This window comes from Haliaeetus albicilla, unplaced genomic scaffold, assembly GCF_947461875.1.
Source record: "Haliaeetus albicilla unplaced genomic scaffold, bHalAlb1.1 scaffold_173, whole genome shotgun sequence".
NCBI classification, from domain to species: Eukaryota; Metazoa; Chordata; class Aves; order Accipitriformes; family Accipitridae; genus Haliaeetus; species Haliaeetus albicilla.
The window spans coordinates 1-24037 of NW_027212426.1; the positions used below are offsets into that span (position 1 = coordinate 1).

Sequence of the window (24037 nt, forward strand, 5' to 3'; positions counted from 1 at the left end):
GCTCCCCCTTTTCCCCTTCTTTTTCCTGCGCTCCCCCTTTTCCCCTTCTTTTTCCTGCGCTCCCCCTTTTCCCCTTCTTTTTCCTGCGCTCCCCCTTTTCCCTTTTCTCACTCTTTTTTTGCTCCCCCCATTTTTCCACCATCATCCCGTCTTCATCCCACGCCCCCCTATTCTCCCACTTCACCCTTTTTTCCCTCCATTTCCCCCCATTTTGGCCCCCTTCCCTCACATTTTGACCCCCTTTTGGCCCCATTTCTTCCCTTCCCCCCCCATTTTGCCCCATTTTCCCCTCCCCTGTTTCTCACCCCCCCACTTTGCCCCTTCTCAAGCCTTTTTCCTCCATTTGCTCGCATTTTGACTGTTTCCTCACATTCTGACCCCCTTTCTTGCTTTGTCCCACTTTGTCATTCTCACCCCCCTTTTTGTTCCCCCTTTTTCCTTCCGTTCCCCCTTTTTCTCTATTTCCTCACATTTTCACCCCCTTTTTTTACATTCTGACCCCCCCTTTTCTCCCTCCTTTTTTTCCTCCCCCTGTGCCCCCCCTTCTGCCATTCTCACCCCCCCACTTTGCCCCACCTCACCCCCTTTCCCCTTCACTTTCTCACCATTCCGACCCCCCCGTGTCGTGTCCCCCCCCCAGGAAACGCGCTGCTGCGGCGGCTGGTGCGGATCGGGGTGCTGGACGAGGGGAAGATGAAGCTCGATTACATTTTGGGGCTGAAAATCGAGGATTTCCTCGAACGCCGGCTCCAGACTCAGGTTTTCAAGCTGGGACTGGCCAAATCCATCCACCACGCTCGCGTCCTCATCCGCCAGCGCCACATTCGGTGGGTCCCGCTCCCCCCAAAACACTGAGGGGGGGGAGCAGCCCCCCCACCCCCCAAAATAAAACTGCCGTGAGGGTCGGCCCCCCCACAGCGAGGTCGGCAAGGCTCACTGCGGCTCCGCCGTACACCTTGCGAAGGGGACGGGGTCCAAGGACAGGTAACCCCCCCACACACCTCCTGCTTCAAATTTGGGGGGGGGCTACGTGCTGCCAGACACCCCCCCTTAAATTTGGGGGGGCACATTTGGGTCTGCACCCCCCCATTTTGCCTTTTGTCCCCCCCTACTTTGCTTCTTAGAGCCCCTTTCTTCATCCATCCCCCCCAGTCTCACTGCAGACACCCCGCAAAGGGGCTGGGGTCTGCACCTGGGTGACCCCCCCCTCAAATCTCGGGGGGCCACACGCTGCCAGACACCCCCTCCTAAATTTGGGGGGGCACATTTGGGTCTGCACCCCCATATTTTGCTTCTTACACCCACCCTTCTTTATCCATCCCCCCCAGTCTCACTGCAGACACCCTGCAAAGGGGCTGGGGTCCACACCTGGGTGACCCCCCTCAAATATGGGGGGGCCACATGCTGCCAAACACCCCCCCCCAATTTTGGGGGGGGGCACATTTGGGTCTGCACCCGCTTACTGTGCCCCTTTACCCCCCCCCTTCTCCATCCACCCCAAGTCTCCCCACAGCCATGCACCCTGCAAAGGGGCTGGGGTCCATGCCCACGTACCCCCCCCACATTAAATGTTGGGGGGCCCCCCCTTAAACCAGGACCCCTCTTAAATGTTGGGGGGCCCCCCCTTAAACCTGAGGACCCCCCCTGTTTTTGACGCTCCCCCCCCTCCCCATTTAGGTGCCGTTCCCCAGGGCAGCATCTCCCTGCAACGGGGTCGGGGTGCTGGGGGGGGGAGGGAATATTGGTGTGATTTTTTGGGGTGCTGACCCCCCTCTTTTTTTTTTTAATTTTTTGGGGTGTCCCCCCCCTCGCAGGGTGCGGAAGCAGGTGGTGAACATCCCGTCGTTCATCGTGCGGCTGGATCGCAGAAACACATCGACTTCTCCCTGCGCTCGCCCTACGGGGGGGGCCGCCCCGGCCGCGTCAAGCGTAAAAACGCCAAAAAGGGGCAGGGGGGCGCGGGGGGGGGGCGAGGACGAGGAGGAGGATTGAGCCCCCCCCACACCAACAACAACCCACCCCCCAAAATTGGGGGGGGACCCCTGGGGGTGAGAGCAATGGGGGGAAGAAGAGGCTGGGAGATGGAGGGGTTGGGGGCTTTGGGGGGGGGGGGGTAAAGAGTTTTTAGGGTGCTGGAGGTTTTGGGGGGGGTCAGGGGGGTTTTGGGGGTGCTGGGGGGGGCTTGCGGGTGCTGGGGAGGTCCTGGTGGGAAAGAGGTTTGGGGCAGAGTTGGGAATTGGGGATTTTGGGAGGAGTCAAGGGTTTTTGGGGTGCTGGAGGTTTTTGGGGGGCTCAGGGGGGTTTTTAGGGGTGCTGGGGGGTTTTGGGGGGCTGGGGGGTTTTTGGGGATCAGGGGAATTGGAGTGCTGGGGGTTTTGGGGGGGCTGGGGGGGTCTTAGGGTGGGAAAGGTTTGGGGCAGAGTTGGGAATTGGGGTTTTGGGGGGGTCAAGGTTTTTTGGGGGGGCTGGAGGTTTTTTGGGGGGTCAGGGGGTTCTTGGGGGTGCTGGGGGTTTTTGGGGGGGTCAGGGGGTTCTGGGGGGGTCTTAGGGTAAGAAAGAGGTTTGGGGCAGAGTTGGGAATTTGGTGCTTGGGGGTTTTGGGGGGGTCAAGGGTATTTTGGGGTGCTGGAGGTTTTTGGGGGGGTCAGGGTTTTTTGGGGGTGCTGGGGGGTCTTAGGGTGGGGAGGAGATTTGGGGCAGAGTTGGGAATTGGGGTTTTTGGGGGAATCAGGGTTTTTTGGGGGTGCTGGGGGGTTTTGGGGTGCTGGGGGGGGTCTTAGGATGGGGAGTGGGTTTTGGGGGGAGATTGGGGTGCTGAGGGAGCTGGGGTGTTGTTTTGGGGGGGGGTGTTGTTTTGGGGCCCCCCATGATGGCAGCACTGGGCGCTGAACCCCCTGACGATGTCTGTGCCCCCCCCAGGGGCCTTGACACCCCGGGGGGGTCTGAGGGGGCCCCGGGGGTGCTGCAGGGGTGGGGGGGCTGTGTGGTTTTTGGGGGGGGGTCCCCCACTAACCCCCCCTTTTTCTTTTTCCAGGTCCCAGCTCATGGACACTGGGGTCTCCTGGGGGGGGTTAATGACAATAAATGGAGTTGTCTTATGGGGGTCTCTTGTGTTTGTGGGGGGGTCATGGCGGGGGGGGGGTGCCTGGGTTCCTTGGAGCTTTTGGGGGGGTCCCCCAAATTTTTTGGGGGGGGTGTTCCCTGATGTTGGGGGGAGTCCAGAGCCCTCAGTTTTGGGAGGGGGTATCTGGATGCCTCAGTTCCTCAGAGGAATTTTTGCTGGGGGGGTCCCCAATTTTGGGGTGGGGGCATCCAGACCCCTCAGTTTTAGGAGGGGGGGGCTGAGTGCCTGGGTTCCTTGGAGGGTTTTTTTTGGGGGGGGTCCCCAATCTCAGGGATTTGGGGGAACCTCCTAATCTTGGGGGGGTGGATCTGGATGCCTGGGCCCCCCAGAGGTGTTTTTTGGGGGGGAAGCATCATCCAGACCCCTCAGTTTTGGGGGGGTCCCCAATCTTGGGGGATTTGGGGAGGGGGGGGCAGTTTTTGGGGGGGGTGTCCTAACTTTGGGGGGGGTCCAGGCTTCAATTTAGGGTGCGGGGCGGGTGTTTGGGTCCTTTGGGGTGTCCCCAACGCTGGGTTTGGGGGGGGGGGGGGGGCGCAAATTTGGGGAGCGCTTGTGGCCCCGCCCGCACGGGAGGGAAGGGCAGCCTTCCGCCACACTCAAGATGGCGGCGCGCATGCGCCGGAAGCTTTGCGTCACGTGTCAGGGCGTCAACCAATGGATGCGCGCCTCCGGGGAGGAACCGCGCTCTGGCCCCGCCCCCCTCGCTGTTGGCGGGAGAACGCGTCCTCCGCGGGGTGAGCGCGGCCGGGGGGGGCGGGGGGCTCCCCCGTTTTGGGGGGTCCTGAGGGGGCCAGGGGGGTCCTGGGAGGGGGAAGAGGGGTTGTGGGGGGTCTAAGGGGGTGTCCTCGCCGTCTGGGGGGGTCCTGAGGGGCTGGGGGGGGGTCACTGAGGGGATCGTGAGGGGCTGAGGGGACCCCGCGGCCTAGGGGGGGGTCTCTGAGGGAGTGAGGGGTCCCTGAGGGGTCTCTGAGGGGCTGTGGGGGGACCCGCGGTCGGGGGGGGTCTCTGAGGGGTCCCGAGATCGTGGAGGGTCCTGGGGGGGTGTCTCTGAGGGACTAAAGGAGACTTGGGGGGGGTCCTGAGGAGCTGAAGGTGTCTGGGGGGGTCCTGAGGGGTCTCTGAGGGGCTGGGGGGGGGACCCGCGGTCGGGGGGGTGTCTCTGAGGGGTCCCGGGATCGTGGAGGGTCCGGGGGGGGTGTCTCTGAGAGGATAAGAGGGTCTGGGGGTTCCCTGAGGAGCTGGGGGGGGTCCCTGAGAGTCTGAGGGGGGCTCTGAAGAGCGGAGGGGGGGTCCCCGCCATCGGGGGGGGGTCTGTGAGGGGTCCCGGGATCGTGGAGGGTCCTGGGGGGGGTTCTGAGGGGATAAGAGGGTCTGGGGGGTTCCTTGAGGGGCTGGGGGGGGTCCCTGAGGGTCTGAGGGGGGCTCTGAAGAGCTGAGGGGGGGTCCCCGCCATCGGGGGGGTCTCTGAGGGACTAAAGGAGACTTGAGGGGGGTTCCTGAGGAGCCGAAGGTGCCTGGGGGGGGTTCTGAGGGGTCTCTGAGGGGCTGGGGGGGGTCTCTGAGGGGCTGGGGGTGTCCCCACCGTTTTGGGGTCCCTGGGGGTGCGCTGGGCCCCCCTCCAACCCCGTCTCCCCCTTATCCCTGCAGGATGGAGGGGAAGCGGCCAGGGACGCCTGGGGGCCCCCCCCAAGCAAAGCGCTTGCGGGGGGCTCCGGAGGGGGCAGGGGTCCCCTCCCAGTTCGAGGAAGAACTGGCGCAACTGGAGGAACTGGAGGCCGAGCTGGCGGCCGAGAGGGCGGCCGAGGAGCCCCCCCCGGCCCCCGACAGCCAGCCCCTGGGTGAGTGGGGATGGGGAGGGCAGATTAGGGGAGCTGTGGGGTGCTATGGGGCAGGCTGGGGGAGTTGGGGGGCAGAATGGGGTGCTGGGGGGGCAGGGTAAGGGTGCTGGGGGGCAGGATAGGGGTGCTGGGGCACGATAGGGGGGTATGGAGCAGGTTAGGGGTGCTGGGGGGCATGATAGGGGGGTATGGGGCAGGATAGGGGTGCTGGGGGCATAATAGGGGGGTATGGGGCAGGATAGGGGTGCTGGGGGGTGCTATGGGGCAGGGTGGGGGTGCAGTGGGGTGCTATGGGGCAGGGTAGGGGTGCTGGGGGGCATTATAGGGGTGCTATGGGGCAGGATAGGGGTGCTGGGGGGTGCTATGGGGCAGGATGGGGTGCTGGGGGGCAGGGTAAGGTTGCTGGGGGGTGCTGGGAGCATGATAGGGGGGTATGGAGCAGGATAGGGGTGCTGGGGGGCATAATAGGGGGTATGGGGCAGGATGGGGTGCTGGGGGGTGCTATGGGGCAGGGTGGGGGTGCAGTGGGGTGCTATGGGACAGGGTAGGGGTGCTATGGGGCAGGATAGGGGTGGTGGGGGATGCTGTGGGGCAGGATGGGGTGCTGGGGGGTGCTATGGGGCAGGGTAGGGGTGCAGTGGGGTGCTGTGGGGCAGGATAGGGGTGCAGTGGGGCAGGATAGGGGTGCTGGGGGGTGCTATGGGGCAGGATAGGGGGGTATGGAGCAGGATAGGGGTGCTGGGGGGTGCTATGGGGCAGGGTGGGGGTGCAGTGGGGTGCTGTGGGGCAGGATAGGGGTGCAGTGGGGCAGGATAGGGGTGCTGGGGGGTGCTATGGGGCAGGATAGGGGGGTATGGAGCAGGATAGGGGTGCTGGGGGGTGCTATGGGGCAGGGTGGGGGTGCAGTGGGGTGCTGTGGGGCAGGATAGGGGTGCAGTGGGGCAGGATAGGGGTGCTGGGGGGTGCTATGGGGCAGGATAGGGGGGTATGGAGCAGGATAGGGGTGCTGGGGGGTGCTATGGGGCAGGGTGGGGGTGCAGTGGGGTGCTGTGGGGCAGGATAGGGGTGCAGTGGGGCAGGATAGGGGTGCTGGGGGGTGCTATGGGGCAGGATAGGGGGGTATGGAGCAGGATAGGGGTGCTGGGGGGTGCTATGGGGCAGGATAGGGGTGCTGGGGGCATGATAGGGGGGTATGGAGCAGGATAGGGGTGCTGGGGGGTGCTATGGGGCAGGGTGGGGGTGCAGTGGGGTGCTATGGGGCAGGGTAGGGGTGCTGGGGGATGCTATGGGGCAGGATGGGGTGCTGGGGGGCAGGGTAAGGTTGCTGGGGGTCCTGGGGGGCAGGATAGGGGTGCTGGGGGGCATGATAGTGGGGTATGGAGCAGGATAGGGGTGCTGGGGGGCATGATAGTGGGGTATGGAGCAGGATAGGGGTGCTGGAGGGTGCTATGGGGCAGGGTGGGGGTGCAGTGGGGTGCTGTGGGGCAGGATAGGGGTGCAGTGGGGCAGGATAGGGGTGCTGGGGGGTGCTATGGGGCAGGGTGGGGGTGCTGGGGGGCAGGATAGGGGTGCTGGGGGTGCTATGGGGCAGGGTAGGGGTGCTGGGGGGCACAATGGTGGTGCTGGGGGGCAGGATGGGGGTTCCGTGGGGCGCCGTGGGTCAGGACAGGCTCTGACCCCCCCCCCCCCCCAGGAAGCCAGTTTGTGGGGGAGGTGAACCCCAAATGGCGGCGCCCGGCTCTTCCCCCGCAGCCCCCCGAGACCCTCTGCTTCCTCCAGCTCGACATCGACCACTACATCGGTCAGCACCCATAGGGACCCCCCCCAGCACCCATGGGGACCCCCCCCAGCACCCATGGGAGCCCTGGGGGGGGCGCCCAGATACCTGGGGGGCACCCAAACACCCCCATACTGGGGGGAGAGGGGGATTTGACCCTTTTTCCCCCCCCCACCCCGTCTCCCCAGTTTGGGGGGGGGGGTGACCCAGCTGTGTCACGTGTGTCGTGTGTGTGTGTCCCCCCCCCGCAGGGTCCCCCCTCCCCGGGATGCCGGGGGCCACCCAGGGCCCCGTCCCCGTCCTCCGTATGTTCGGGGTGACGGCGGCCGGTAACAGCGTCTGTCTCCACGTCCACGGCTTCTCCCCCTATTTCTACGTCCTGGGACCCCCCGGTGAGTCATGGAAACCCCCCCCCCAAAATTCCGCCCCCCCCCCCGGACCCCTAAAAATCCCCCCCACACTCCCACCCCAGCGGCATCTGGGGATTCTCTAGTGGCTCGTATAAGGGTTGTGCTCCTCATTGGGTAGGGAGGACTTAGTGCCCCCCGCCCCAAATCCCCCCAACACCTCCCAAAGCCCCATTGGCCCCCCCAAAACCCCTCTGAGCCCCCCCCCACACCCCCCCCCCCCAGCTGCAGTTGGGGATTCTCTACTGGCTCATGCAAGGATTGGGCTCCACGTGGGGTATGGGGGTTAGTGCCCCCCAAAATTTCCCCCCCATGCCACCCTGGTGTCCCCCCCTCGGCGAGTACCCACCCCAAACCCCTTCCAGTCCCATCCTGCCCCCCCCCAAGCCCCTGAGCCCCCCCAAAATCCCTCAGCTGCGTCTGTGGGTTCTCTACTGGCTCATATAAGGGTTGTGCTCCCCATGGGGTGCGGGGGGGGGGCAGTGCTCCCCAAAATCCCCCCCTCACACCTCCCTGGACCCCACCCCAGTGAGCACCCCCCCCCGAGCCCCCCCAAAACCCCTCAAATCCCCCCCCCTCCCCAGCCAGCTGCCTCTGTGGATTCTGTACTGGCTCGTACAAGGCTTGTGCTCCCCATAGGGTGACGGGGGGGGGGGTCAATGCCCACCGCCACCCCCTTCCCTTGCCCCCCCCCCCACCCCAGGGTGGGGTTCCCATGGTCCCCCCCCCTTTCCCCATTCCCCCCCCCCCATCCAGGTTTGGAAGCGCAGCACCTGGGGGATTTGCAGCGGGAGCTGGACTCGGCGCTGCTGCGGGAGCTGCGGGGCAACAAGGAGGGGCTGACCCAGGCCGTGCTGGCCCTCGAGCTGTGCCGCAAGCAGAGTGAGTGACACCCCCCCTCCCAAAAACTCCCCCAGCCCCCCCAAAACCCCCCCCCCCAAACCGCCTCAAGGCAAGCAAGGGGGTCGTGGGGGGGGTTGGGGGTGTCCTGCATGGGGGAAACTGTGCCACAGCCAGGCTATGGGGTAGAAGCAGCCCCCTAAGTGGCTGTGAGGGGCTGCTGACCCCCCCCCTTCCCCCCCCCCAGGTATGTTGGGGTACCAGGGGGGGCAACTGGCCCTCTTCGTGCGGGTGGTCCTGGCCCTCCCTCGCCTGGTGGCCCCCGCCCGGCGGCTGCTGGAGCAGGGGCTGCGCTGGGGGGGGCTGGGGGTGCACCCCGCGCCCCCCTTTGAGGCCAACATCGACTTTGAGATCAGGTAGGGACCCCCCCACACACACCCCAGGTCCCCAAACTGTCCCCTGGGGTCCCCAAATTGCCCTCTGGGGCCCCCCCAGTTGTCCCCTGGAGCCCTCACCTCCCTCCTGGCGTCCCCTCCTTGCCCCCGGGGGTCCCCCCACTTGCCCCCAGGTGTGTCCTCACTTGCCCCTGGGGGTCCTCGCTTGCCCTGGGGGTCCCCTCTATGCCCCTCTGGGGTCTCCGCTACCACCCTGGGGTCCCCATCTGTCCCCAGGGCCCCCCATTTCCCCCTGGGGTCCCCCATTTGCCCCCCCGGGGTCCCCCATCTGTCCCCAGGGTCCCCATCTCCCCCTTGGGATCCCCCATTTGCCCCACCAGGGTCCCCCATTTGCCCCCTGAGGTCCCCATTTATTTGCCCCCTGGGGTCCCTCAACTGCCCCAGTCTTGCCCCCCCATCCCAAAATCTCCCCATTTTCCCCCCCCTCCCCAGGTTCATGGTGGACACAGGGCTGGTGGGGTGCTGCTGGGTGGAGGTGGAGAAGGACCAGTATCGGTTGCGGGGGGGCCCCCCCATCACCGGGGCCCCCCCCAGCCCCCCCCCAGCCTCCTTATGCCAACTGGAGGCTGACGTGAGCTGGGGGGAGCTGCGGAGTCACCCCCCCGAGGGGCCCTGGCTCTGCCTGCCCCCCCTCCGCATCCTCAGCTTCGACATCGAGTGCGCCGGCCGCAAGGGTGAGAGACGGGGGGGGGGGACACGACACTGGGGGGTCAGGGGGGGCACTGAGATATTGGGGGCACAGGAGGGACATGGGGAAATTTGGGGGGGGCAGAAGGGAGACAAGGATGTTGGGGGGTGCAGGAAGGATGTGGGGGGCACAGGAGGGATGGGGGGGCTTTGGGGGGGGCAGGAGAGACACGGGGCCATTGGGGGGGCACAGGAGGGATGGGGGGACGTGGGGGCGCAGAGGGATGGGAACGTCGGGGCGCGGAGGTGACGCTGGGGCGCGGAGGGACGGGGACGTCGGGGCGCAGGGTCGATGTCGGGGTTCCTGATGTTCGTGTCGTGTCCCCCCCCCACTTCCGTCCGTGTCCCCCCCACCCCAGGGGTGTTCCCCGAAGCGGAGCGGGACCCCGTGATCCAGGTGGCGGGGGTGGTGCTGCGGCAGGGGGAGCGCGAGCCCTTCCTCCGCACCGTCTTCACCCTCCTGCCCTGCGCCCCCATCCTCGGCTCCCAGGTCCTCAGCTTCCAGCGGGAGCAAGACCTCCTCCAGGTCAGCTGGGGGGGGGACACGGACGTGGTAGGGAGGGGGCTCCAGGAGGGGCCTGGGGGTCCTGGGGAGGCTCCAGGAGGTCCCTCGGGGGACTTCAGAAGGTCTCGGGGGGTCCTTGGGGGCTCTCAGGGCTCCTGGGGGGTCTTCAGGGGGGTCTTAGGGGGCTCTTGGGGGTCCTGGGGGTCTCCAGGAGGTTTTTGGGGGGGCCCCAGGAGGTCCTTGGGTGGCTCTTGGGGGTCCTGGGGGACTCCAGGAGGTCCCTCGGGGGACTTCAGAAGGTCTCGGGGGGTCCTTGGGGGCTCTCAGGGCTCCTGGGGGGTCTTCAGGGGGGTCTTAGGGGGCTCTTGGGGGTCCTGGGGGTCTCCAGGAGGTTTTTGGGGGGGCCCCAGGAGGTCCTTGGGTGGCTCTTGGGGGTCCTGGGGGACTCCAGGAGGTCCCTCGGGGGACTTCAGAAGGTCTTGGGGGGTCCTTGGGGGCTCTCGAGGGTCCTGGGGGGTCTCCAGGAGGTTTTTGGGGGGGCTTCAGGAGGTGCCCTGGGGGGCTTTCGGGGATCCTGGGGGGCTCTCGGGGGTCCTGGGGGGCTTCAGGAGGTCCCTTGGGGGACTCCAGAAGGTGTCTGGGGGACCTTGGGGGCTCTCGGGGGTCCTGGGGGGTCTCCAGGAGGTTTTGGGGGGGCTTCAGGAGGTCCCTTGGGGGGCTCTCAGAGATCCTGTGGGGCTCCAGGAGGGGGTTGGGGGGCTTTTGGGGAGTCCAGGGGGGCTCTTGCGGGTCCTGGGGGGCTCCACGAGGTCTCTTGGGGGTTCTGGGGGGCACCAGGAGGTGGTTGGGGGGCTCTCAGGGGTCCTTGGGGGGCTTTCAGGGGGTCCTTGGGGGGCTCTCAGGGGTCTCGGGGGTCTCTTGGAGGGTCCAGGGGGTCTCGGGGGTCCTGGGGGGGGCTCCAGGAGGTTCTTGGCGGGGTCCTGGGGGGCTCTCAGGGGGGTCTTGGGAGCTCAGGGGGCCCGAGGAGGGGCTCAAGGAGGTCTCTGGGGGTCCTGGGAGGTCCCTGGGGGGCTTTGAGGAGTCCTTGGGGGCGTTATGGGGGTCTGAGGGGCCCCTGGGGGTTTTAGGGGCCCCCTTGACACCCCCCCTGTGCCACCCCCCCCCACAGTCATGGGCCGAGTTTGTCCGGATCGTGGACCCCGACATCGTGACGGGGTACAACATCCAGAACTTCGACCTGCCCTACCTGCTGCAGCGCGCCCAAGTCCTCAAGGTGCCCCCCCCCCGCGCCCCACAGACCCCTGACCTGCCCCCCAGACCCCTAACCTGCCCCATAGACCCCTAACTTGCCCCCCAGACCCCTAACCTGCCCCCCAGCCTGCCCCCCAGATCTCTGACCTGCCCCACAGCCCCCTAACCTCCCCATAGACCCCTAACTTGCCCTGGGATCTCCTCTACAGCCCCCTGACCTGCCCCCCAGCCCCCTAACTTGCCCCCCCAGCCCCCTAACTTGCCCCCCAGCTCCCTGACCTGCCCCCAGCCCCCTAACTTGCCCCTCAGCCCCCTAACTTGTCCCCCCAGCTCCCTGACCTGCCCCCCAGCCCCCTAACTTGCCCCCCCAGCCCCCTAACTTGCCCCCCAGCTCCCTGACCTGCCCCCCAGCCCCCTAACTTGCCCCTCAGCCCCCTAACTTGCCCCCCAGCTCCCTGACCTGCCCCCCAGCCCCCTAACTTGCCCCCCCAGCCCCCTAACTTGCCCCCCAGCTCCCTGACCTGCCCCCCAGCCCCCTAACTTGCCCCCCACAGCCCCCTAACTTGCCCGTCAGCCACCTAACTTGCCCCCCAGCTCCCTGACCTGCCCCCGTGGCCCCCTATCTTGCCCCTCACAGCCCCCTAACTTGCCTCCCCAGCTCCCTAACTTGCCCCCCAGCCCCCTAACCTGCCCTCCAGCTGCCTGACCTGCCCCCCAGCCCCCTAACTTGCCCCCCAGCCCCCTAACCTGCCCCACAGATGTCCCACCTCCCCCTGCCCCCCAACCTCCCCCATGAGCAAAGTCCTTGGTCGGGTTCTCGCTCCCCACCGGCGCCAGCTCCTGCCCCAGCCCCCCCATCACCCCCCAATTGGCCCCCCTGACCCCCAATTCCACACACACACCCCCCAGGTGAACTCCTTCCCTTTCTTGGGGCGCATCCGAATGCGCCGCTCGGTCGTGCGGGATTCGGCGTTCCAGTCCCGGCAGCTGGGCCGGCGGGAGAGCAAGGTGGTCAGCGCCGAGGGGAGGGTGACCCTCGACCTGCTGCAGGTATGGGGGGGTCTTTGGGGGGGACATGGGGGGCTCTAGGTGATGCTGCAGGTATGGGGGGGTCTTTGGGGGGGACATGGGGGGCTCTAGGTGATGCTGCAGGTATGGGGGGGTCTTTGGGGGGGACATGGGGGGCTCTAGGTGATGCTGCAGGTATGGGGCAGGCTTTGGAAGGGGGACGGGGGGGCTCTAGGTGATGCTGCAGGCATGGGGGGGGCTTTGGGGGGGACATGGGGGGCTCAGGGGGACACACAGAGGTGACCCTCGACCTGCTGCAGGTACTGGGGGGGGACATGGGGGGCTCTGGGTGATGCTGCAGGTATGGGGGGGACATGGGGGGCTCTGGGTGATGCTGCAGGCATGGGGGGGCTTTGGGGGGGACATGGGGGGCTCTGGGTGATGCTGGAGCTGCTGCAGGTGCTGGGGGGGTGGATTTTGGGGTGCAGCAGGGGTGGTGGGGTGCAGGGGGGTACAGTGGGGTTGCGGGGGGATGTTAGGGTCCAGTGGGGTGCAGGGGGGGGTCTTGGGGTGCAGGGGGGGGGTCTTGGGGTCCAGTGGGGTGCAGAGGGGGTGCAGGGGGGTTGTTGGGGTGCAGAGAGGGTGTACGGGGTGGGTGTTGGGGTGCAGAGGGGATGTGGGGGGGTATTGGGGCGCAGGGGGGTGCAGGGGGGGTGTTGGGGCGCAGGGGGGTGGGTGGGGGGGTGTTGGGGCACAGTGGGGGTGCAGAGGGGGTTGTTGGGGCGCAGGGGGGGTGCAGGGGGGTTGTTGGGGTCCAGTGGGGTGCAGAGGAGGTGCAGGGGGGTTGTTGGGGTGCAGGGGGGTGCAGAGAGGGTGTACGGGGTGGGTGTTGGGGCGCAGTGGGGGTGCAGGGGGTTGTTGGGGTCCAGTGGGGTGCAGAGGGGGTGCAGGGGGGTTGTTGGGGTGTAGGGGGGTTGTTGGGGTGCAGGAGGTGTTGGGGCACAGAGGGGGGGTGTTGGGGCGCAGGGGGGTATTGGGGCGCAGTGGGGGTGCAGGGGAGGTTGTTGGGGCACAGTGGGGGTGCAGAGGGGGTGTGTGGGGGGGTGTTGGGGCGCAGTGGGAGTGCAGTGGGGGTGTTGGGGTGCAGGGGTGTTGTTGGGGCGCAGCGGGGTGCAGCGGGTCCCTGCGCAGGTGCTGCTGCGGGACCACAAGCTCCGCTCCTACACCCTGAACGCCGTCAGCTTCCACTTCTTGCACGAGCAGAAGGAGGACGTGCCCCACAGCATCATCACCGACCTCCAGGTGGGGGGGGACACCCTGGGGGGGTCCTGAAGGTTTTTTGGGGGGGGTGGGGTGGTCTCAGGAGGCCCCACAGCATCGTCACCGACCTGGCAGGTCCAGAGGGGGCCTGAGGGGTCTGGGGGGGGTCCCATTGTGTCATGTTCCCCCCCACCATGTCCCCTCCCATGCGCCTGACGTGTGCCCTCGTGTCCCCCCGTGTCCCTGACGTGTCCCCCCGTGTCCCTGACGTGTCCCCAACGTGTCCCCAGCATCCCCAGAACGGGTCGGAGCAGACACAGCGCCGTCTGGCTGTCTACTGCCCGAAGGATTCCTTCCCCCCATGTCCCCCCATGTCGCCCCCATGTCCCTGACATGTTCCCCCATGTCCCACACATGTCCCTGACGTGTCCCCCCATGTCCTTGACGTGTCCCCAACATCCCCAGAACGGGTCGGAGCAGACGCAGTGCCGTCTGGCCGTCTATTTCCCAAAGGACTCTTTCCCCCCATGTTCCTGATGTGTCCCCTCATGCCCCCCATGTCCCTGACATGTCCCCCCGTGTCCCTGACGTGTCCCCAACATGTCCCCAATGTCCCCAAAATGGGTCAGAGCAGACACAGCGCCATCTGGCCGTCTACTGCCCAAAGGATTCCTTCCCCCATGTCCCTGACGTGTCCCTCCATGTCCTTGACGTGTCCCCAACATCCCCAGAATGGGTCGGACCAGACGCAGCGCCGTCTGGCCGTCTATTTCCCAAAGGACTCCTTCCCCCCATGTCCCCCCTGTGTCCCTGACATGTCCCCCCATGTCCCTGACATGTCCCCCTGTGTCCCTGACATGTCCCCAACTTGTCCCCAACATCCCCAGAATGGGTCGGAGCAGACGTGGCACCGACTGGCTGTCTACTGCCTAAAGGACTCCTTCCCCCCATGTCCCCCCTATGTCCCTCCATGTCCCCCCATGTCCCTGACGTGTCCCCCCATGTCCCTGACATGTCCCCCCGTGTCCCTGACATGTCCCCAACATCCCCAGAATGGGTCGGAGCAGACGTGGCACCGACTGGCTGCCTACTGCCTAAAGGACTCCTTCCCCCCATGTCCCCCCTATGTCCCTCCATGTCCCCCCATGTCCCTGACGTGTCCCCCCATGTCCCTGACATGTCCCCAACGTGTCCCCAATGTTCCCAGAATGGGTCGGAGCAGACACAGCACCAGCTGGCCATCTACTGCCCAAAGGATTCCTTCCCCCCATATCCCCCCTATGTCGCTCCATGTCCTCCCATGTCCCTGACATGTCCCCCCGTGTCCCTGACATGTCCCTGACGTGTCCCCCTGTGTCCCCAACATCCCCAGAATGGGTCGGAGCAGACGCGGCGCCGTCTGGCCATCTACTGCTCAAAGGATTCCTTCCCCCCATGTCCCCCCATGTCCCTGACGTGTCCCCCCATGTCCCTGACGTGTCCTCCCATGTCCCTGACGTGTCCCCGACGTGTCCCCAACGTCCCCAGAACGGGTCGGAGCAGACGCGGCGCCGTCTGGCCGTCTACTGCCTGAAGGACGCCTTCCTGCCGCTGCGGCTGCTGGAGAAGCTGATGGTGGTGGTGAACTACGTGGAGATGGCCCGCGTCACCGGCGTCCCCCTCAGCTACCTGCTGGCCCGGGGACAGCAGGTCAAGGTGGTCTCGCAGCTCCTGCGGCAGGTCAGGGGGGGGACGGGACACGGGGAGGGACGTGGAGGGGGACGGGAGATGGCGTGGGGGCACCGGGAAGGACAAGGGGTGTGGGGATGGGGACGTGGGGTCACCAGGAGGGACGTGGGGGGAGATGTGGGGTCACCAGGAGGGACCTGGGGGGACGTGGGGTCACCAGGAGGGATGGGGCGAGGGGGGGGGGGGATGTGGGGATGGGGATGTGGGTCACTAGGAGGGATTTGGGGGGATGTGGGGTCTCCAGGAGGGATGTGGGGTCACCAGGAGGGACTTGGGGGGGTTGTGGGGTCACCAGGAGGGACGTGGGGTCACCAGGAGGGATGGGGCGGGGGGGGATGTGGGGATGGGGATGTGGGTCACTAGGAGGGATTTGGGGGGATGTGGGGTCTCCAGGAGGGATGTGGGGTCACCAGGAGGGACTTGGGGGGACAAGAGACATGGGGATGGGGATGTGGGGTCACTAGGAGGGATTTGGGGGGACATGGGGTCTCCAGGAGGGACGTGGGGTCACCAGGAGGGACTTGGGGGGGATGTGGGGTCACCAGGAGGGACTTGGGAGGACAAGGGACGTGGGGATGTGGGGATGGGGATGTGGGGTCACTAGGAGGGATTTGGGGAGATGTGGGGTCTCCAGGAGGGACCTGGGGGGACAGAGGATGTGGGGATGGGGATGTGGGGTCACCAGGAAGGACTTGGGGGGACAAGGGACATGGGGATGGGGATTTGGGGGGACGTGGGGTCACCAGGAGGGACTTGGGGGGAGAGGGGATGTGGGGATGGGGATGTGGGGTCACCAGGAGGGATTTGGGGGGACATGGGGTCACCAGGAGGGATGGGGCGGGGGGGGGGGGGGGATGTGGGGATGGGGATGTGGGTCACTAGGAGGGATTTGGGGGGATGTGGGGTCTCCAGGAGGGACGTGGGGTCACCAGGAGGGACTTGGGGGGGTTGTGGGGTCACCAGGAGGGACGTGGGGTCACCAGGAGGGACTTGGGGGGGATGTGGGGTCACCAGGAGGGACTTGGGAGGACAAGGGACGTGGGGATGGGGATATGGGGTCACTAGGAGGGATTTGGGGGGATGTGGGGTCTCCAGAAGGGACGTGGGGTCACCAGGAGGGACTTGGGGGGGATGTGGGGTCACCAGGAGGGACTTGCGGGGACAGGGGACATGGGGATGGGGACGTGGGGTCACCAGGAAAGACTTGGGGGGACAGGGGACATGGGGATGGGGATTTGGGGGGACGTGGGGTCACCAGGAGGGACTTGGGGGGAGAGGGGATGTGGGGATGGGGATGTGGGGTCACCAGGAGGGATTTGGGGGGACATGGGGTCACCAGGAGGGATGGGGCGGGGGGGGGGGGGGATGTGGGGATGGGGATGTGGGTCACTAGGAGGGATTTGGGGGGATGTGGGGTCTCCAGGAGGGACGTGGGGTCACCAGGAGGGACTTGGGGGGGTTGTGGGGTCACCAGGAGGGACGTGGGGTCACCAGGAGGGACTTGGGGGGGATGTGGGGTCACCAGGAGGGACTTGGGAGGACAAGGGACGTGGGGATGGGGATATGGGGTCACTAGGAGGGATTTGGGGGGATGTGGGGTCTCCAGAAGGGACGTGGGGTCACCAGGAGGGACTTGGGGGGGATGTGGGGTCACCAGGAGGGACTTGCGGGGACAGGGGACATGGGGATGGGGACGTGGGGTCACCAGGAAAGACTTGGGGGGACAGGGGACATGGGGATGGGGATTTGGGGGGACGTGGGGTCACCAGGAGGGACTTGGGGGGAGAGGGGATGTGGGGATGGGGATGTGGGGTCACCAGGAGGGATTTGGGGGGATGTGGGGTCTCCAGGAGGGACCGGGGGGGACAGGGGACATGGGGATGGGGATGTGGGGTCACCAGGAGGGATGGGGGGGGGGGACATGGGACCACCAGGGATGGTGGCAACACGAGGAGGACCTGTGGGCGTCTAGAAGGGCGACAGGGGGTTTGGGGGTGCCGAGGACACCCCCCGGGCGGGTGGCAGGGACCCCCCCCGGTGTGCCGGTGCCGCAGCCGGTGCCGGTGCCGCAGGCGATGACGGAGGACCTGCTGATGCCGGTGGTGAAGCCGGAGGGGGGGGAGGACTACGAGGGGGCCACCGTCATCGAGCCCCTCAAGGGGTGAGTGGGGGGGGCTGGCTGCTTGTGTGTCCCATGCCCCCCCCCAAACCTCCCTTCTGACACCCCCCTGACACCCCCAAACCCCCAGGACACCCCTTGCACCCCCCTGTGATGCCCCTTCCCCAACCTTGGCCCCCCACACACACCCTGTGACCCCCCCCCCAACTCCTGTGACCCCCCCCCCATGTGTGTGTCCCCCCCCAGGTACTACGACGTGCCCATCGTGACGCTGGATTTCTCCTCGCTGTACCCCTCCATCATGATGGCCCACAACCTCTGCTACACCACCCTGCTGCCCCCGGGGGGGCCCCAGCGCTTCGGGTGGGCACTGGGAGGGACTGGGAGGCACTGGGGTAGGGCTGGGAGGGGCTGGGAAGGGCAGGGGGGGCACTGGGAGGGACTGGGGGGTACTGGGGAGGGGCAGGGGGGCACGGGGGGGTACTGGGGAGGACTGGGAGGGGCTGGGGGGCACGTGGGGGGTACTGGTGAGGAACTGGGGAACACCAGGAGGGGCTGGGGGGCACTGGGGAGGTACTGGGGAGGAACTGAGGAGCACCAGGAGGGGCTGGGGGGCACGTGGGGGGTACTGGTGAGGAACTGGGGAATACCAGGAGGGGCTGGGGGGTACTGGTGAGGAACCAGGGAACACTGGGAGGGGCTGGGGGGCATGGGGCAGGTACTGGTGAGGAACTGGGGAGTACTGGGAGGGGCTGGGGGGCACAGGGGGGGTACTGGTGAGGAACTGGGGAGCACCGGGAGGGGCTGGGGGGTACTGGTGAGGAACCAGGGAACACTGGGAGGGGCTGGGGGGCATGGGGCAGGTACTGGTGAGGAACTGGGGAGTACTGGGAGGGGCTGGGGGGCACAGGGGGGGTACTGGTGAGGAACTGGGGAGCACCGGGAGGGGCTGGGGGGTACTGGTGAGGAACCAGGGAACACTGGGAGGGGCTGGGGGGCATGGGGCAGGTACTGGTGAGGAACTGGGGAGTACTGGGAGGGGCTGGGGGGCACAGGGGGGGTACTGGTGAGGAACTGGGGAGCACCGGGAGGGGCTGGGGGGTACTGGTGAGGAACCAGGGAACACTGGGAGGGGCTGGGAGGTACTGGTGAGGACCTGGGGAGCACTGGGGTGGGCTATGGGGGCACAGGGGGTACTGGGGAGCACTGGGAGGGTCTGGGGGACACTGAGTGGGGCTGGAGAGAGACTGGGGCGTAGCACTGGCAGCCCCACAGGGCAGGACCGGGGGCACTGGGAAGCTGTGGGGCAGGACTGGGGGGGCAGTGGGGACCCCGCGGGGTGGCCGTGGGTCCAGCCAGCCCCCTCCCCACCTCCCCACCTCCCCGTGACCCCCCCACCTCTGCCCCCCCTCCCAGGCTGGGCCCCAGCGACTTCATCCGCACCCCGACGGGCGAGCTCTTCGTCACGGCCAGCGTGCGGCGGGGGCTGCTGCCCCGCGTGCTGGAGGGGCTGCTGGCCGCCCGCAAGAGGTGGGGGGCAGGTTTGGGGTCCTGGGGGGCAGGTTGGGGGGGGTCCCCGATGGGTTTGGGGTCCCCCAGGGGGGTTTAGGGTCCCCGTGGGGCAGGTTGGGGGTCCCCCTGGTGGGTTTGGGGTCCCCCTGGAGGGTTTTAGGGTCCCTATGGGGCAAGTTGGGGGGTCCCTGATAGGTTTGGGGTCCCCCTGGGGGGTTTTAGGGTCCCCATGGGGCAGGCTGGGGGGTCCTTGGTGGGTTTGGGGTACCACTGGGAGGTTTTAGGGTTCCTATGGGGCAGTTTTGGGGTCTCCCTGGGAGGGCTTGGGGTCCCTGTGGGGTAGGTTGGGGGTCCCCGATGGGTTTGGGGTCCCCCTGCGGGGTTTTAGGGTTCCTATGGGGCAGTTTTGGGGTCTGTGTGGGGCAGGTTGGGGGTCCCTGATGGGTTTGGGGTCCCCCTGAGGGGTTTAGGGTCCCTGTGGGGCAAGTTGGGGGGTCCTTGGTGGGTTTGGGGTACCACTGGGAGGTTTTAGGGTTCCTATGGGGCAGTTTTGGGGTCTCCCTGGGAGGGCTTGGGGTCCCTATGGGGTAGGTTGGGGGTCCCCGATGGGTTTGGGGTCCCCCTGCGGGGTTTTAGGGTTCCTATGGGGCAGTTTTGGGGTCTGTGTGGGGCAGGTTGGGGGTCCCTGATGGGTTTGGGGTCCCCCTGAGGGGTTTAGGGTCCCTGTGGGGCAAGTTGGGGGGTCCTTGGTGGGTTTGGGGTACCACTGGGAGGTTTTAGGGTTCCTATGGGGCAGTTTTGGGGTCTCCCTGGGAGGGCTTGGGATCCCTATGGGGTAGGTTGGGGGTCCCCGATGGGTTTGGGGTCCCCCCGTGGGGTTTTAGGGTTCCTATGGGGCAGTTTTGGGGTCTGTGTGGGGCAGGTTGGGGTCCCCGATGGGTTTGGGGTCCCTCTGGGAGGTTTTAGGGTCCCTGTGGGGCAGTTTTGGGGTCTGTGTGGGGCAGGTTGGGGGTCCCTGATGGGTTTGGGGTCCCCCTGGGGGGTTTTAGGGTCCCTATGGGGCAGGTTGGGGGTCCCCCTGGTGGGTTTGGGGTCCCCCTGGAGGGTTTTAGGGTCCCTATGGGGCAAGTTGGGGGGTCCCTGATAGGTTTGGGGTCCCCCTGGGGGGTTTTAGGGTCCCCATGGGGCAGGCTGGGGGGTCCTTGGTGGGTTTGGGGTACCACTGGGAGGTTTTAGGGTTCCTATGGGGCAGTTTTGGGGTCTCCCTGGGAGGGCTTGGGGTCCCTGTGGGGTAGGTTGGGGGTCCCCGATGGGTTTGGGGTCCCCCTGCGGGGTTTTAGGGTTCCTATGGGGCAGTTTTGGGGTCTGTGTGGGGCAGGTTGGGGGTCCCTGATGGGTTTGGGGTCCCCCTGAGGGGTTTAGGGTCCCTGTGGGGCAAGTTGGGGGGTCCTTGGTGGGTTTGGGGTACCACTGGGAGGTTTTAGGGTTCCTATGGGGCAGTTTTGGGGTCTCCCTGGGAGGGCTTGGGGTCCCTATGGGGTAGGTTGGGGGTCCCCGATGGGTTTGGGGTCCCCCTGCGGGGTTTTAGGGTTCCTATGGGGCAGTTTTGGGGTCTGTGTGGGGCAGGTTGGGGGTCCCTGATGGGTTTGGGGTCCCCCTGAGGGGTTTAGGGTCCCTGTGGGGCAAGTTGGGGGGTCCTTGGTGGGTTTGGGGTACCACTGGGAGGTTTTAGGGTTCCTATGGGGCAGTTTTGGGGTCTCCCTGGGAGGGCTTGGGATCCCTATGGGGTAGGTTGGGGGTCCCCGATGGGTTTGGGGTCCCCCCGTGGGGTTTTAGGGTTCCTATGGGGCAGTTTTGGGGTCTGTGTGGGGCAGGTTGGGGTCCCCGATGGGTTTGGGGTCCCTCTGGGAGGTTTTAGGGTCCCTGTGGGGCAGTTTTGGGGTCTGTGTGGGGCAGGTTGGGGGTCCCTGATGGGTTTGGGGTCCCCCTGGGGGGTTTTAGGGTCCCTGTGGGGCAGGTTGGGGGTCCCCAAAGGGCTGCGGGGAGCCCCATGGGGCAGCAGGAGCGGCCGTGGGTCCCCACAGGGTGAAGGCAGAAGCCGGCGCCGGAGCAGGGTCCCATAGGGCTGGGGTTGGGGGCGGCCGTGGGGCAGCCGTGGGGCGGCCGTGGGTCACAGCGTGTCCCGGCAGGGTGAAGGCAGAGCTGGCGCAGGAGCAGGACGATTTCCGTCGGCAAGTCCTGGACGGGCGGCAACTGGCGCTGAAGGTCAGCGCCAACTCGGTCTACGGCTTCACCGGCGCCCAGGCTGGGCGCCTGCCCTGCCTCGAGATCTCCCAGGTGAGCCCCACGGCTGCCCCACGGCTGCCCCACGGCATCCCGATGCACCCCACGGCATCCCCTGCCACTGCCCCACGGCACGGACCCGCGGTGCCGTGGGGCAGCGGGGCGCCCGTCTTGCCTCGGGGTCTCTTATGTGAGCCCCACGGCTGCCCCACAGCTGCTCCACGGCATCACGATGCATCCCACGGCATCCCCTGCCGCTGCCCCACGGCACAGACCCGCGGTGCCGTGGGGCAGCGGGGCGCCTGTCCTGCCTCGGGGTCTCTTATGTGAGCCCCACGGCTGCCCCACGGCATCCCGATGCACCCCATGGCATCCCCTGCCACTTCCCCACGGCACGGACCCGCGGTGCCGTGGGGCAGCGGGGTGCCCGTCTTGCCTCGGGGTCTCTTATGTGAGCCCCACGGCTGCCCCACGGCATCGCGATGCACCCCACGGCATCCCCTGCCACTGCCCCATGGCATGGACCCGTGGTGCCGTGGGGCAGCGGGGCGCCCGTCTTGCCTCGGGGTCTCTTATGTGAGCCCCACGGCTGCCCCACGGCTGCCCCACGGCACAGCCCCACAGATCTATAGGGCAGCTGCTGCCTGCCAGGCTGGTTGCCTGCCCTGTCTTGAGGTCTCTTATATGATAGAGCCCCTACGGCTGCCCCATGGCTGCCCCACAGCACTCCAAAGTGCCCCCCAGCACCCCACAGATCCCCACAGCACCCCACAGATGCCCCCAGCACCCCACAGATGCCCACAGCACCCCACAGCACGTGTTGCCCCCCCCCAGCCCCTGTCCTTACCCCCCAAAAGGCTTTCTGGACCCAGCCCTGGGCCTTCCCCGAACACCCCCAGGCAGGTGGGGGCCCCCCTGCCCCACGGCATCCCCTGCCCCACGGCCCCCCCCCAACGTCACCGTGTGTCTCCCCCCCTCCCAGAGCGTCACCGGCTTCGGGCGCCAGATGATCGAGCGGACAAAGCAGCTGGTGGAAAGCAAATACTGCCTGGCCCAGGGCTTCCCTGCGGATGCCAAGGTGGGTCCTGGGGGTCCCAGGAGGGTTTTTGGGGGCCCCCAGGGGGGTCCTGGGGGTCTCACAGGGGTCCCCAGGGGGTTCTGGGGGTTGCGGGGGGGTCCCAAGGGGCTGGAGGGGTCTTAGGGGACCCCAGGAGAGCAAATAGTGCCTGGCCCAGGGCTTCCCAGCAGATGCCAAGGTGGGCTGGGGGTCCCAAGGGGGTTCTGGGGGTCTCACAGGGGTCCCCAGGGGGTCCTGGGGGTCGCAGGGGGGGGTCCCAAGGGGCTGGGGGGGGCTCTTAGGGGACACCAGGAGAGCAGATAGTGCCTGGCCCAGGGCTTCCCAGTGGATGCCCAGGTGGGTTCTGGGGGGTTTTGGGGGGGCCCAGGGGGGTTCTGGGGGCCCCAGGAGGGTGTTGGGGGGGTCCCTGAGCCCGTGTGTCCCCCCCCCAGGTGGTGTACGGGGACACGGACTCGGTGATGTGCCGCCTGGGGGTGACCTCGGTGGCCGAGGCGATGGACCTGGGGCGGGAGGCGGCCGCCTGGGTCTCCAGCCACTTCCCCCCCCCCATCAAGCTGGAGTTTGAGAAGGTCAGAGGGAGGGGCCTGGGGGGGGTCCCCACATCCCCAGGAGTCTCCCGGGGGGGGTCCCCACATCCCCAAGGGGGTCCCCATGACCCTCGGAGTCATCCCTACATCCCCAAGGGTTTCCCTGGGGTGGTCCCCATGTCCCCAGGGGTGTCCCTGGGGGGGTCCCCATGTCCCTGGGGGGGTCCCCACATCCCCAAGAGTCTCCCTGGGGGGGGTCCCACATCCCTGGATGGTCCCCATGTCCCTTGGATCCATCCCTACATCCCCAAGGGTGTCCGTGGGGAGGTCCCCACGTCCTTGGGATGGTCCCCATGTCCCCTGGGGTGTCCCTGGAGGGATCCTCATGTCCCTGGGGGGGTCCCCACATCCCCAGGAGTCTCCCTGGGGGGGTCCCCACATCCCCAAGGGGGTCCCCTGTCCCTCGGAGACATCCCTACAACCCCAAGGGTTTCCCTGGGGTGGTCCCCATGTCCTTGGGATGGTCCCCATGTCCCCAGGGGTGTCCCTGGGGGGGTCCCCACATCCCCAAGAGTCTCCCTGGGGGGGGTCCCACATCCCTGGATGGTCCCCATGTCCCTCGAAGACATCCCTACATCCCCAAGGGTGTCCCTGGGGAGGTCCCCACGTCCTTGGGATGGTCCCCATGTCCCCTGGGGTGTCCCTGGAGGGATCCCCCTGTCCCTGGGGGGGTCCCCACATCCCCAGGAGTCTCCCTGGGGGGGTCCCCACATCCCCAAGGGGGTCCCCATGTCCCTCGAAGACATCCCTACATCCCCAAGGGTTTCCCTGGGGTGGTCCCCATGTCCTTGGGATGGTCCCCATGTCCCCAGGGGTGTCCCTGGGGGGGTCCCCACATCCCCAAGAGTCTCCCTGGGGGGGGTCCCACATCCCTGGATGGTCCCCATGTCCCTCGGAGCCATCCCTACATCCCCAAGGGTGTCCCTGGGGAGGTCCCCACGTCCTTGGGATGGTCCCCATGTCCCCTGGGGTGTCCCTGGAGGGATCCCCCTGTCCCTGGGGGGGTCCCCACATCCCCAGGAGTCTCCCTGGGGGGGTCCCCACATCCCCAAGGGGGTCCCCATGTCCCTCGGAGACATCCCTACAACCCCAAGGGTTTCCCTGGGGTGGTCCCCATGTCCTTGGGATGGTCCCCATGTCCCCAGGGGTGTCCCTGGGGGGGTCCCCACATCCCCAAGAGTCTCCCTGGGGGGGGTCCCACATCCCTGGATGGTCCCCATGTCCCTCGGAGCCATCCCTACATCCCCAAGGGTGTCCCTGGGGTGGTCCCCACATCCTTGGCATGGTCCCCATGTCCCTGGAGGGGCACGGGGCTGGTTCCCCACATCCTGAGGGGGGGTCCCCGCTGAAGTTGCCCCCCCCCAGGTGTACTGGCCGTACCTGCTGATCAGCAAGAAGCGCTACGCGGGGCTCTGCTTCTCCTCGCGCCCCGAGGCCCACGACAAACTGGACTGCAAGGGGCTGGAGGCCGTCCGGCGCGACAACTGTCCCCTGGCCGCCAACCTGGTCACCGCCTGCCTGCGCCGCATCCTGCTCCACCGGTGGGACACGGGGGGGGACACGGGGAGACGCTTGGAG

The 24037-nt window shown here is 67.1% G+C and overlaps 2 protein-coding genes and 1 non-coding gene across 4 annotated transcripts in view; all 3 read left to right on the top strand.

Moving 5' to 3' along the window:
* Nucleotides 1–546: 546 nt before the first annotated feature.
* RPS9 (ribosomal protein S9) lies at nt 547–3098 on the top strand (the record flags this gene model as incomplete). The annotated part of the gene is given in 5 exon segments (XM_069777791.1): nt 547–827; nt 1815–1861; nt 1864–1961; nt 1963–2048; nt 3035–3098. Coding segments are annotated over 4 exon segments (456 nt in total), but the record flags the coding sequence as incomplete, so codon positions are not given.
* On the top strand, nt 2859–2953 carry LOC138684077 (small nucleolar RNA SNORD88). The gene has a single exon (XR_011323528.1). It is a non-coding gene; the product is annotated as a small nucleolar RNA SNORD88 (small nucleolar RNA).
* A 702-nt stretch (nt 3099–3800) lies between the features above and the next one.
* Nucleotides 3801–24037, top strand: part of POLD1 (DNA polymerase delta 1, catalytic subunit) — a 30743-nt gene continuing 10506 nt past the window's right edge. Inside the window, exons 1-19 of one of the 2 annotated variants that reach the window (XM_069777792.1) lie at nt 3801–3858; nt 4772–4962; nt 6656–6763; nt 6991–7131; nt 7903–8028; nt 8234–8402; nt 8874–9115; nt 9488–9654; nt 10802–10906; nt 11794–11934; nt 13084–13194; nt 14680–14871; nt 16953–17041; nt 17246–17362; nt 18416–18529; nt 20701–20848; nt 21777–21872; nt 22304–22441; nt 23825–24000. In XM_069777792.1, the coding sequence (XP_069633893.1) occupies nt 4773–4962; nt 6656–6763; nt 6991–7131; nt 7903–8028; nt 8234–8402; nt 8874–9115; nt 9488–9654; nt 10802–10906; nt 11794–11934; nt 13084–13194; nt 14680–14871; nt 16953–17041; nt 17246–17362; nt 18416–18529; nt 20701–20848; nt 21777–21872; nt 22304–22441; nt 23825–24000 (2570 nt within the window). In that variant the 5' untranslated portion in view covers nt 3801–3858; nt 4772. The remainder of the gene's footprint in view (nt 3859–4771; nt 4963–6655; nt 6764–6990; nt 7132–7902; nt 8029–8233; nt 8403–8873; nt 9116–9487; nt 9655–10801; nt 10907–11793; nt 11935–13083; nt 13195–14679; nt 14872–16952; nt 17042–17245; nt 17363–18415; nt 18530–20700; nt 20849–21776; nt 21873–22303; nt 22442–23824; nt 24001–24037) is intronic. The other variant, XM_069777793.1, reaches the window with a different exon arrangement.